This window comes from Alosa pseudoharengus, unplaced genomic scaffold (genome assembly GCF_046254945.1).
Source record: "Alosa pseudoharengus isolate Yale_2024_CS ecotype anadromous, Long Island Sound unplaced genomic scaffold, YU_APseudo_1.1 YU_APseudo_1.1_scf_23, whole genome shotgun sequence".
NCBI classification, from domain to species: Eukaryota; Metazoa; Chordata; class Actinopteri; order Clupeiformes; family Clupeidae; genus Alosa; species Alosa pseudoharengus.
Window position 1 is genome coordinate 29,637,217 of NW_027468685.1, and position 13,944 is coordinate 29,651,160.

The 13,944-nt window shown below is 44.9% G+C and overlaps 2 protein-coding genes across 2 annotated transcripts in view; both read right to left on the bottom strand.

The window, feature by feature from the left end:
* tmem200b (transmembrane protein 200B) overlaps positions 1–2,726 on the bottom strand; it is a 3,128-nt gene extending 402 nt beyond the window's left edge. Inside the window, exon 1 of the mRNA XM_076301042.1 lies at positions 1–2,726. This exon is cut by the window's left edge and continues 402 nt beyond it. Coding sequence (XP_076157157.1) covers positions 1,336–2,712 — 1,377 coding nt within the window. The 5' untranslated portion in view covers positions 2,713–2,726 and the 3' untranslated portion in view covers positions 1–1,335.
* A 3,692-nt stretch (positions 2,727–6,418) lies between these two features.
* Positions 6,419–13,618, bottom strand: srsf4 (serine and arginine rich splicing factor 4). The gene is made up of 6 exons (XM_076302262.1): positions 13,469–13,618; positions 12,202–12,410; positions 10,158–10,267; positions 9,187–9,404; positions 8,928–9,005; positions 6,419–7,523 (listed from the first exon to the last, which is right to left on the bottom strand). Exons 1-6 carry the CDS (start codon positions 13,573–13,575, stop codon positions 6,905–6,907), a joined length of 1,341 nt encoding a protein of 446 aa, XP_076158377.1. The 5' UTR covers positions 13,576–13,618; the 3' UTR covers positions 6,419–6,904.
* Between the last annotated feature and the right edge of the window lie 326 nt (positions 13,619–13,944).

Sequence of the window (13,944 nt, forward strand, 5' to 3'; positions counted from 1 at the left end):
ACAGAGAGACAAAGAAGAGAGAGAGAAGCCAGAGGGAAGAGAAGAAAAAGACAGAATAGGGAACTGATGGAGAGAGAAGAGAGATGGAAAAGAATGATGGACAAGACAAACCTGTGGAGAGAGAGAGAGAGGGGGGGGTAAAGAGAAAAAAGATGAAAAGAGAGCAAGAGATAGAGGGGAGAGATAGAGACTGTCTTGTTTTGTAAACACTGTGTGCGGACGGAGCCATCTTTCCACATTAGACGCCAGAACGGTGTGTGGCTCGGCCCTGGAAATGTCCTAACCACGTCCCTGCGTCACTACATGCAATAACACTGATGACTGCCGTTATCAAAACCAACACAAACAGTTCGACAGCCTGCATCCCCAATATCAACACAGCAGACACACACACACACACACACACACACACACATACTGGAGATTCTCTGCACAATACAGTGAGACAACCATGGGCAGAGAGAAGGAAGGGAAGAGACTCTCCACCCCACCATGATCAAGACGGGGATATTTTAAACGCATATATTCCACTAGTAGGAAACACAGTGGGAATAGTAATCTGCTTTGTGTATTTAGTGTTGATATTAGAGCTCTGCATAATCTTCTGATGTGTTTTGCTTTAATTATCCAGACGGTTCTCCTCTTATGAACTTTGTGTTATCAAAAACAGAAAAATAATGAAATAATAATTTTTAAAAAATCTATCAGCACCTTTGGGCTTACTTGGGTTTATTGTTTGTGTCGATTGCACAGTCACAAGTCGTCTAATCGTTAATCCATTCACCATGTGCTATCCTGCAACATGCGTGTATGTCATGCGCATATGCCGACCGAGAACTCAGTAACACTTTGGCAACAATCGCCGCCGTCACCGACTCTTGTCCATCCCCACACGGCGGCGACCAAAGACATCAGCTCTGTTGTACACAAATGGGCAAATCGCTCCACTCATCTTCCACAGCTTGGGCTCTGCATTCCCTCAGATTAATCCAACCAAGCCACCAGCCCAGAGCCCTGTTTACATATCCGTGCCACTGAAAATCGCAGCCCTGCCTTTTGGAAAATGTTAGAAGCCTTTGGAATGGTCTTTCCACGGAACCGTGCACCCCATAATAATAACTTAGTCCGCGATGACGCCGTGATTCGTTTGAGGGGATGAGAGCAAGTCCTTTTTAAGCCATTCTTTTGTTTTGGAAGACGACAACAGAGCTCTCTACTCAAAAAGCTGCTACCCATATCCAGTGCTTCCATGGGAAAACGACATATCCTTCACGCTGCACTGCCCATCCAAACCTGGCGCCCCAAGAGAGGTCATTCGCGGCCGGGCAGTTAAGCTCACTGGAAGGGTCCCGAGCCAAAGCTCTTGTCCCACTGGGAGCACTGAAGTTCCAGCTGGTCGAGCAGCTTGTCCACAGAGTCCTCCTTGTTCTCCAGCTTCAGGTAGCGGCGGGCAGCGCCAAGGTCCAGTCGGGGCCAGCTGCGGTGCCGCTGCTCCTCGATCGAGGCGAGCTCCAAGGCCTCGTCTTCCGTCCCTGGCATCATGTTCACACGTACCTCCGAGCCCGTTTCCCTCGGGACACGTCTGGGCGAGCCGTCATCGTCGTCGACGTTGTCGGCAGTGGCGTCCATCCGTACAGTGACCTCGTGGCGCGTCCTGCGGGGGTTAGTCCTGTAGCTCAGGCTCTGTGAGCGTCTGGGGGGCAGAGACGCAGCGGTCACCTCGCAGTCCTCCCCACCCAGCGTGGACATGGACGAGGCCGTCAGGCAGTTGCTAAGCTTGTGAGGCGGCGTGTCCGCGCCGTGACGCTGGAATTTCCCCGACGAAGCCCGGCACAGGCGAGTGTCCGCATATGTGTCCGCACGGGCCTCGTCCCCGTCCGCCTGGCTGGAGTTGCAGGAGTTGGAGGAGAGCGTGGGGATGGATGGGGTGGAGGCAGACTCCTGGTGGTGCAACACCTCCGTCTTCAGCGTGGATCTTTGCCGCTTGGCGGTGCTCTCCGACGGCCGCCGGTGATGGTGTTGAGGGTCGTTGGCGTTGCCGTTAAAGGAGTCCCCGTCGCCCTCCATGGCAGTCTTAACATGCAAAAGGGGCTCGGAGCTGGTGAGCTCCTGCAGGCAGAGGATGTTGAGGTGGGCGGCGGGCAGGCTGCTGACCCACTGGTAGTGGCGCGCGGTCAGCGAGCTGACGGCCAGCTCGGCGAGGTCGGCTGAGGGCACGGCGGCCGACACAGAGCAGATGACGCTGCGCATCTGCGCCAGCAGCATCTGCGTCTCGCGGTCGCGGTTCTCGTACAGCACGGTGTTGGCGCAGATCAGGATGAACAGCCCCACGCCCATGATGACGGGGCCCAGGAGCTTCATGCGCTCGCTGTGGAGCCCCGCTGTCGACAGCAGACCCTTCGCGCCCAGCCCCCAGCCGGTCGGCGACCCGTGAGCGTCTCCGCCCGGCAGGCCCCCTGCGCGGTGCGTCCGGTAGGGCCAGTACCCGGCCACAGCCAGCGCCGTGCCCACCACCACCACCACCACGCCCAGGACCAGGAAGGCGCCCGGCAGGGACTTGATGCGCAGCTTGCCCTGGATCACGCCTTCCTTCTTCTTCCGCGAGCGGAGGCGGAAGCGAGGCAGGCGTTGGCGCGAGGGCGTGGCGGGCGCCTGGGCCGCGGGGTTCGGCGTCGCCGTCGGTGTCGTCGACGTCGGTGTCTGGGTCTTCATGGCACGGGGTTGTGGTCAGACCCGAGCACGATGCTGCAGGAAGACGAAGAGACGGATCAAAGGACTCTTCTTGACTTAACTTTTAAGGCACAGCCCTTGATTTTTCTAAAAGGCTGTTGATATTTGATAACCACCAATTAAATTAGATTTTAGATTAGATTAGATTGAAAGGACAGCAAGAGGAACGTGCAGAGAATTTCAGTGAATTCAACGAAAAGGGTAATAGATATCTATCTATCTTTAGGGACTGCACCTTTCTGAACCCCTTATCCTCTAAAAAACAAAACAATTATCCAGAAACTTTGTTTGGAATATAAACAGCACTCAAAACAGCCTAGCCTTTGTAGAAATACCTTCAGATGGAGTTTATTTAATCAAAGCATAGATGCTAATGGTCCCTTGCGGTTATTTTTGGACCGGGCCAAAGCGTTCTCAGACTGCTTGTCATAATAGCTTCTATTAATACTCAATAAAATCGCATCTGTCTCTTCATAGATCATTTCACAAATCATCCCCCGCTTCAACTCTGCAACTGCCTCATAGCTGTCATGTTAACGGCGGACTCTGACGTTTGAGGGGAGGATGAGATGAACCCCAGGACACGCTTACTCACAGCAAAGGCAGCTGCCTGCGGAGCAATCCTGTGGCAGTAAACAGTCAAGGCGATTCAAGAGGAGACGTGGGAAAAACAGGCTATAAACTCTTCAATTAATGTTGTGAAAACATTTGTGCAAACACTTCTTTTCAAAAATGCAGCCCTGCTTAGGAGAGAACTCATCAAAGAACACAAACAACCTGTAAAGAGCTCTTTCCCCCACCACCCCCTGCCCCTCACACTCCTTCACCAGCTATTAGCTGTTCTCAGTTTTTTTTCACTGACTCGACTGAGCCCGGGGACTTTGATTGTAGCCAAGAGACAAACAGCGAGACAAACATCACCGCTGGGCCTTGGACTTAGGAGATCTTGGCACGAGACAGGGAGCTCCATCTCCTTCACAATTTGGTAAATATTCATAGACATGTGGAAGAACGCCAGTTTCTCCAGCTTGAGCTAATTTAAGCAATTCCGATTCTGATGGTCTATTCCGAGTCAGATGCTCTTGGTCGGTTTGCCACAACAGAACTGTGAACATTCCACAGAACCTCAAACATTCCAACTGCTACTCTTAACAAGTATATTTTATGTGTCATTGCCAGCTCATTAAGAATTAAATGCAATTTCAAAGGACTAGTCCTGTTCAGCAGATTTCTCATATACATATATGAAGCCTTCATTAAACTTATGCATAAATGTACACAACATGATGACTACGAATCCCACTTGTGGAGAACTGACTGTCAGCTGGTATGGGACAAAGTTAAACACTTAACACTTAGGATGGGTTCCTTACAAACTGTCAAAATGCAGTAGACTTGTTTCGTTACATTATGAAGGAGGAATGTAAACACAGTTTAGTCATACACAGACTATTTCTAGGCTAATTGTGACACATGCCTATTCCTCACTTCTGGCTTGTTACATGTTTATCCTCTTAAAGGCAATGTATAAATAGAGGGATGAGGTGAAAACAAACCAATAGGAAACAGGAACTCTGGATTTTACCAAAGTGTACATAATTTGTTCCTCTAAAAAGGATATTGAGGGTTGAGGGTTGTTTTCCAGATCCAATTAAAATGGGTCCTTTATATTTACATGCTTACATGCTTCAAACAATACGATCAATTCTTAAGGAAAGAGATAGGCTAAAACACAAATGGAAGGCCTATGTGTTTCAAGCAACAATCTATAAACTGCAAACAGCCATCCCCATACTAATTTTACATAGGCATATACATTCCATTCTGCTCACGTGACTAGCTTTTTTGTTGTTTTGTTTACTGTTATAAGTTATTTTTCAGAGGAAGTCGTGCAAACAGTACAGTTGGAGCTGCCCCGTGTAAAGCTTGGCGTCGCATGGCGAATATTCCCTCCGAGTTCTGGTGAGCTCGACAAAGCCAGAAAACGGTGCACGATAACCACCGCATTCCCGCGTCTCACCCGGTATGCCAACACTGATAACCAGACAGGCTTAGATAACTAATAATCTTCACTTGTCTGTGCTGGATGGCTCCAATAACATACCTGCATTTACGCATGTCAAATAACGCATCCTTCCTGAATAATCCAAAAATGAATCCTAACCTGTTAACATGTGTTGATTAACGGAATATTCGAGCTAAAACAATAGTGTATTTCTAGCTAACTAGGATGCAACCACAATTGTTGATTTTGGCAAAGAAAGATACGAGGTTTCCGCAGTTATTTCCTAGGTAAACTTGACATTATTTAATATATTAGCCTATCAGTCTCGCCCACACCATTGATGAATTATTGTTGTGAATATTATTTGCCTAACAAATAGGCTACGTTGACCATTATTGCGGTCAAAGTCATCTTGCTTTCGGTCTATTCTGTATCAAAGCCTGTAATAATTAGACTTAGCCATAAACTTATAGTTTGAACATTTAATCAAATTAACGTCCTTGTGATTATCACCTTTCAAACCAAGACAGGTCATTCGTCAGTGTCAAGGATGGTAATAATTTTGCCAAGTTTTCACCCTTCTGTCGGTCGGTCCTTCATAGGTAACTATGTAGTATTCCTCATCAACAGTCTGTTTTCAATGACATTAAATGATACCTCAATTAGTGTTTAAAGTTACTTGCCTTCGTAACGGTGCTGGGTTTTCCTCCGGTCTTCATGGTCTCCGCGCGCTGGTAATGAGGACCTCTCCTTTAATGAGACCGCGCATGATATCCGCTCTTACGGCCGTGTTGGCAGTTGGACCTCTAGTTTGGCAGTGTATCCAAAACGGAGTTTGAACCATAATTCAGAAAAAGCCACTAGCATGCTTCAATCCCTTATTGATCTAAAGTAAATGTCAGCATTCATTAATGGTGTTTAAGACAAAGCCCCTCGTACTTGAAAAAACTGACATCGATGCATTGTCAGGAGTCACAGGACTTCACTATATACGCTCCCGCCCAACCTAATGTAGCGAGCTAGGACCTCCTCTCCCTACCATGTAATAAAAGAATGCTAGCGCCTCCCTCATTTTTGACATTAATTTCCATTAATTCGGCAAACGATGGACATTTTTTTTTACCGTGGTTGCTTTTTAGGGTAGGCTACGCAACTTACTTGCTTCTAGCGCAGGCTAAATGCGTGAAGCCTGGAATACATAGCCTATATTTGAACTATCATCTTTGAGTTATTCAAATAATTCACTAAGGGAGAAAGATAAATAATTCAGTCATTCTCGAGAAATTGAGAATTCAAAACAAGCCATATCGCCCATCAATTGGAAGTATTTTAAAATCCTCAATGACACTTTGAAGGTGAAATTTCTAAACATATTGACACGTCTCTCAAATGGCTCCTTCAACCATATTCAAGACAATATTTAAAATGGTTAAACTCACCCTGGGCCAACCTATAGTTATATAATAAAACTGTTGACGTTTATGAAAACTCCGTGTCAACCTAACTTTACTAAAGCATCCCTCAACATTGGAGCATCTCTACCTGTTTGATGGCATCATTCTGACCTGTATATTATGAATTTAGCGACGCCTTGTGGCCTATGTTCTTCACTACGCGGGTCAAACTTTCAGTTACAAAGTACCAATGAATCTTTATAAAAAAAATACCCAAATAAACACAATGTTTCAAACACATCAGGCATTTTTTAATAATTGTCTTAAAGTAATTGGTAAAAGATTTTTATTCCACCGAGGCGGAATGTAACATAATAAAACACCACTCCCAAATAAGATCCTTAACACTGTATGCGTCAAATATGCAGCACAGAGATTAAGACTCCAAGACGACCATTTCTGGGCATGTCCCCTTTTTAAAAAAAAAATCCTGCCATATCATACCAAATTGACTTATTGAATATTTTACAAACACTTTGATTGAGAGACAATACTACTGGGGAGAAGACATCTTTTTAATGATACAAAAAGGGGAAATAAAACTTGGGTGAGGCATGTACTGTTACTGTGTGTGTGCGCGTGCGTGTCAGTGTGTGTGTTGACACAGGCAGTGCCCGAGCCCATCTTCCTACGACTATTTACCAAAAAATAAAAATAAAAAGTAAAAGGGGTCTGGGTCAAGGGTAAAGGGTCACAAAGGGGTCGGAGGTCAGGTTCAGGATTGGGATCGTGATCGGGACCTCGAGCGGGAACGGGATTTTGAGCGGGACTCGGAGCGAGATCTGGCCTTTGCCGGGGAGGGAGACGGGGATTTGGACTTGGACTTCGCCCGAGCGTTGGCGGCCAGCGGCGAGCGGGAGTGCGATCTGGAGCGAGATCGGGAGCGAGAGCGTGACCTTGAGCGAGAGCCTCTCGCCGCCGTCGCCCCCGCCGCCGGTCTTGCCTCTTCGTCGTCGCTCTTGGGCGCGTCACGGCCCTTCGAGTCGGATTTCCTGGAACGCTCCTTGTCGGCGGATCGGGATCGTGACCGAGAGGCGGAGCGCTGTCTGGAGCGGGAGCGGGAACGCGAGCGGGAGTGCGAACGGGACCGGGACTTGTCCTTGCGGCCCTTCTTGCCCTCCTTCCTGCCGTGCTTGCTCTTGGGGCTGCGGCTACGGCTACCTCGGCTACCTCGGCTGCCCCGGCTTCTGCTCCGGCTGCGGCTCTTGCTGCGGCTGCGCGCCTCGTCCCGGCCTCGACCCTTGTGGGCGCCATTGCTACGCTCCTCTTCCTCGTGACGGCCCTTGGCCTTGCCCTTCTTGCTGACCGAGCGACTGCGGGAGCGAGAGGCTTGTCTAGTGGAGGAGAAAAAGAAAGAACAATGACATAAAACTAGTTGTAGATAATTCATAAGGGAATCATGCTATATAGCGGCTTGTTTTTTGTCAGTACAAGAGTACAAAGTCCTGAAATGCATAATGGCTGCATTACATCATGTGGTTTCTACACAGACACTAATCTTCTGTTACGCAAAAATAGGAAGCTATAAAGATCTTCAAAAAGGTTCTCTTGTTGTTAATCAGCTCATTATTGGTACACCTGCCAGGGGTCTTCAAGCTGCATATTTAGTCTAATTTATTTAGGTAATTTTCTTAAATACATTAATTTTCTGATTGCCTGAGTTTTATCTTACAGGCCTGTTTAGCATTCAGGCCGATACAGTAACAAGCCTGCAATCAATACATATCTGAAGGAGTACTCATAAATGTACAATGCATTTCTCAAGGACTAGGATTTAGCTCCGACTCAGGACGCCTTACTCTTTTCAGAACCTAGATTTCCATAACAAAGTTAGTGTGAAATCTGCTTGTGAGTGCCATGGAGTTAGGTTCAAGTTTCAACAGATTCATTAGCCTAAAAATGTTCCCAATCAAGACCATTATGATTAAACTAACTTCAATCAATGTGATGCATGGATATAAAGAGCACCTAAAGGGTGAAGGGGAGATCTCCTGTAGCAGATGTTTTGAGATTTAGTCAACCATTCCCAATACATTTAGCTCAATTCTGTACAATGCAGTGGGCTACTGTTAGATTTAGTCAACCACTGGCCAACATATTTAGCCCAATTGTGCACACTGCGGACCGGTGTGGCAAGCTCCAGTTGGTCTTGTTAATAAGTATGCCGTCAGTGTTGTCAGTGGAGACGGGTTGATTGGCATGCTGGGCATGAGCAGTGGGACACAGGCTGCAGGAGGGGAGAGGCTAATCACTCAGACAGGCTGGGCAGCACGTGGCCGTGGTCCTGCATGAAGATCAACGGCTGGTCTGGAGGGACAGGCAGCAGCCAGCCAGCCGACCAGACCAGTCCAGCCAGTCTGTGTTTGTTTTTGAGTTCTTGTTGTTTGGATGCCTCTATGAATTTACATATTCAGTCATTCTTTCTATCTAGTGCATTTGCAGCCTCTGCTACCCAGAGAGCTGTAGTATTAATACTTAATATGGATTAATACCCAAGATTTTGTTTTGCATGATAAGATTATGTTAACGCAATAACCATTTTATTTGGGGGGGGGGGGCTACACTCTAGCTCTCCAACTCTACACACCATATGCATCACCACCTGGATAGACTGGATGAAGTCAGATTTCATGAAGCAATGATGTGACATCATATTATGATATATTTATAAACATATTAGTAATTAAAGAAACACCAAAAAAAGAGACCCTCTTGCACGTTGATCAGAAAGTGCTTACCGGGAGCGGGAACGACTGCGGCTGCTACTGTCACTGTGGCTACGGCTCTTCCGTGACCTCCTGCTTCTGGAGCGAGACCTACACACACACACACACACACACACAACAGGTAAATTAAAGCCTTTGTCTCAAACATTTCCCCATGAAGAAATCAAGGTCAACTGATCCTTAAAGAGACAATATGCCTTCCTGTCACAGGACACAAACTGTCAAACATTTTGGGAAAAACACAAATAAACAAACACACGCCCATCCTCACCTGGAGCGGCTCTGGCTGCGGGAGTAGGAGCGGCGACTGCGGCGAGCCCCGGGCCTGTCCTCGATGAGTCGGATCTTGCGGCCGTTCACCATGGTGCCGTCCAGCTTCTCTAGAGCCCGCTTCATGTCGGCGTACAGACGGAACTCGATCACTCCCTCGTTCCGTCGGCCGCGGTTCGTGTCGGCATATGTCACCTCACCGGCCTGCCGCATGTAATCCTGCATCGAGCGACACACATGGGTAAGTGACTGCACTCAGAAACTCAAGAGTTTTAAAGATACAGTACTACACCAAAAACACAGGTGTTTAAAGCCATGAAGTCCTGTAGTGTGTAGCGCATATAAGAATTAGAACAGTTATTGTATAGCTACTGTGTAATCCTGCACTGTTAATCCACATGAGTGTCATGTGGGAGGAAAACAGTTTCTTCCCCCACAGGACCACTGGAGATAACAAGCATAAAGCACTCTGGCATGTGTTACATAGAGCTTTGAATTGTTTGTGTAGTTTGCCATACAGAGCAGAGTGAAACCAGCTTTCAACAAACCAGCAAAGTTATCTGACCAGTATGTCAAGGGTATTTCATATAGTGTAGTGATTACTGGACCAAATTCTATCAATGTATGTACAAAACCAAATGCCAATAATTTGATTCAAAATACACTTGCCCAGTTCAGCAATATGTGCCAGAGCTTTTAATAGTTTTACTAGGTTAAGCCTAAAATAAAAATGTATGGCTTAATAACCTAGTAAAAACTATATTTTATTATAATGGCTTGTTCGGATTAGTTATTAATTAGCAATAATTGAATGATACATTTTTCAAGCAATTTCAAACTTTGACAGTGTTGTCCATCAATATTACTGTCTGAATACCCAACACAATTACACAAATGAATGATTCATACATCACACTGCAGCATGCTCCCACCCAAACTATCTCCGTGTCCCTCCACACACACACTCCGTACCTTCAGGTCCTGCCAGCTGCAGCGACTGGAGAGGTTCTCTACAATCAGCCGGTAGTCGGTGCGGACCGGAGGTCCATACCGGTCCCTCCCTCCCCTGCCATACCAGTTGCCTTCAAGGTGACAAGGACAACAGGCATTAGGGTTGGAGACCAGCAGATCATATCAAGAGTCACTTGATATGACACACACACACACACACACACACACACACACACACACACACACACACACACACACACACACACACACACACACAAACAAACACTCCAGACTACACAGAGTCAAATATCTGAAAGGAAAACTGAGAAATCAACAAAGGAAAATGGTTTCTGAAGGATTTCATTCAAAAGGAATTTACAAAATAAAAATAACAAACCTTGAAGCAATTAGGAAGGAGGCAGGTTTTACAATACAAAAACAAATATTCATGTTGTTTTAGAAGAAAACTGCACAGTTATCTACTACATTATTTTGCATTTACCATCCTATATGCTCTACTGTAATATGCTGACACAAAAGGAAATGTCAAAAGGGCAATTACTTCAAGCCACAAACTGCTGACTTAAGTAAATCCAAATACTTAAGTACAGTTCTCTTCTATCAAATCTAATCAAATCTCACTTTATAAATAATAAAAAAAGAAATAAACTAAAAAGAGAAGGAAAAAAAGTACCACAAATAAAAATCCAAAAACAATACAAATAAATATATATGAATATATATGTACAAATATATATATATTTCAGGCACCTAAAAGAGCTCAACCCACATCTGTCTAAACCCATGGCATCCTCACCACCCGGCCTAACGGGGCAAAGCAGTCTTCACAATGGCTCCCATATTTGGTCTGCCCAGGGGCCCACTTTGGTCAAAGAGCCACACTCTTGGAAAGGGGGGACACCATGGCCAGCAATAGGGGGGCTTGCAGTCAGACTCTTTCAATTAAAACATTGAGGTTCTTTGTTAAATTTCTAGCTTTATTATTTGCACAAGTCAGTTTATAATATATATATAAATATAAATATAGAGAAAGATATCAAATTAAGATATAGATATGTATTGTATAGATAGAAACAAGAAACAAAAATTTAAAAAAGAAGAATGCCTGAATTATGGTTAGATTAAGATATCATATATTTATATAACATAGGCAGAAATTACTGCAACACGTTTGATCAATCAAAATGTTTAAACTGCATTTAAATATGTTTTGCTTTTAATCAACTCCATTCTCCTCATTGTCCCGTGAATTAATTACGAGCCTTGCAAAAGCCTTTTACAACCCTCAATTCACAATGAGGCTTCTCAGTTTGCTATTGGTGACTCCAGTGTGCGTAGTTATCTGTCTCAGGTTACTAGTCTGTGTCTGGTCAACATCTACATTCCAAGTCCAAAGTGAGATCAACTAGGACATTGTGTACCAATGGCCATGTTCTACCATCAAAAGCAGGAGGAGCAGTTGAGTCTGTGACATCTGACCAAGCATCATAAAATTGTACATGTGGCCGAGAAATCTCTGCCTCTCTCCCATATTTTTTACCTTATTCATGGGCTACAAAATGTATGAAACATTCACAGCCCATAGGAATTGAATAATTCTTATATGTGCTTATATAATCTTTCCACTATTGCAGGATAATGATCTGAAAAGAAACTGAGGTCTTGGATATTTTTATGACAAAATAAGAATTTAAGTCCATTGTGAGTCCAACTAGGCTACCACTAATGGTCCACTTTATTTTGGAGGGGAGAAAAATCCATCTTCATGTTCATAGTCAGTTATATATGTCTAACCAATGGAGTATGGAGTGGATAGAATGTATTTGCATAATAATCATAGTTCAAATTGTAACATATCTAAATTAATCCTACCAGAGTTCTGACTTGCATATTCTGGTCATATCTCTATAGGAGAATTAATCGCACATGTCGCCACCAATGACAAACGAGAGGGCATGCAAGTGCTGATGGAGGATACTAGTACCCAAAAATTAGAGCCCAATTACTAATCCCAAATCTTAAGACGGTTTTGCAGGGCACTTACTTCTCCCAGAGCCGCCACCACCGCCACCACCACCGCCGCCGCCGCCGCCGCCGCCGCCACCACCACCACCACCAGAACCATAACTGCCATCACGACGAGGTCCTTTGGTGTGCTCTACGATGACCCTCTCGCCACAGAGGTCCTTCCCGTTTAGGTCGTACACAGCATCGTCTGCATCTCTCGGGTCATCAAACTCAACAAACCCATACCTTCATAGGTATAAAGAGAAAATCGCTTTAGGGCTGGTGGTTGATCAATTCTGAGCAATGAACAACATTGTTATGTATGCTTCCAATCATTCTAGAGAACTCTGCAAAGTCAAATGGACAGCGGGGCTATGAGTTTAATTAACAAACTTACATAATGTAACGTTAATCATTTCAGGCTAACTAAGTCATTATATTAGTTCGTGAGACGTTTCTGCATAGGAACATTTAACTCCAAATACAAAAACAATTCAGTGGTATCGATGACTTTTTTTTAAAGGCTTTAAGTGAACAAACAGGTGAGTTTGATTCGATAAGTAATTCTACACAGGCTATGATTAGTGTTTGTAGAATGTACTGTGTGCAATTATACCCTTTACCAAAAGTCATTTCAATATGTTATTACTGATAACATAAATGAGGCATTCAATTAAACCATGGATAACTACACTTGCAAGAGCAATGGCGTCGTAACGTTACACGTATGTGATCAGTGGCGCTTTCTGGTGGTTGCAGATGGCAGGCTACCGGCTGCTACATGCTAGACAACTAGCTAGCATGCTAACTACACGCGGCGATCACAAAATCAGCAGACTACAGGCTACATTGCTATGTAGCAGAATTTCGAATAATAGTAATGAACAAATACAGTGCGCAGTTACTTATACACCAAACTCAACGATATCGAACGGGTAGATTCGTGATAAATAGTTACAATGGTGTGCTTCGATGGCCTAGGTAACGTTAACTAAACCTAGCTAGCACAGCTAAGTCAGTCGTTAGCTAATATTAGCTAGATACAGTCGGTTTTCATTAGTCAGGACAAAGGCCAAGGTGTGTTAAAGTACATTCAATTAACTTAGATGATGCGTTGGAAAGTCTATGTAAGAACAGTTTTGCAGTCAAGGGAACATTTCCCCCTAATATGTATGATTAGCAATCTCTGTTCTACTCAAATCGTTGGGCCTGTAATCGCCGCCACAATTGATGTTAACGTTAGCTGTTAGCATAAGTAACGTTAACCGATTGTCAGAAAACGCTTCTTCCTTTTGTGAACTTACCCATTTTTCAAATCGACCTCCAGTATTTTTCCATAACCTTTGAAAAACTTCTCCACGTCTTTCTCTCTTGCGCGATAGCTCAGCCTGCCTATGTAGATCCTAGACATTTCCGCGGCTCTGTGTGTGCGTTTCACTTGTTCAAAACACACTCAAAAATGGTAGATGGGCGGAGCAAGATACTTCATGACGACCGACTTCCTGGAACCAGGATCGCACGCACGAGGAGAGGGGTCACAAATCCCCTTTATGCAAACCAGAGGAGGCGACTGTTCCAATGCCTACCTCAATATTTCATAAAATATATAAGGTATTGTCCCTCTGGGGTAAGGGACATTAATTTTGGGCACGCTGTAGTTCTCAAACCCTTCCGACCAATTGAGAAAAAATTGGAAATTTTTGGACTTTCTACCTCGGAGAAAATCAACTTTATTTTAGGTGTGCAATTTTGGTCCGTGTACCAAAGATTCTAGAGCTCC

Coding starts and splice junctions, on each gene's coding strand:
- srsf4 (XM_076302262.1), bottom strand. CDS start 13,575: ATGTCTAGGATCTACATAGGCAGGCTGAGCTATCGCGCAAGAGAGAAA. Junction 9,405..10,157: donor GCAGCTGGCAGGACCTGAAG/GTACGGAGTGTG, acceptor CGCTCGATGCAG/GATTACATGCGGCAGGCCGG. Junction 9,006..9,186: donor CGCAGCCAGAGCCGCTCCAG/GTGAGGATGGGC, acceptor GTGTGTGTGTAG/GTCTCGCTCCAGAAGCAGGA.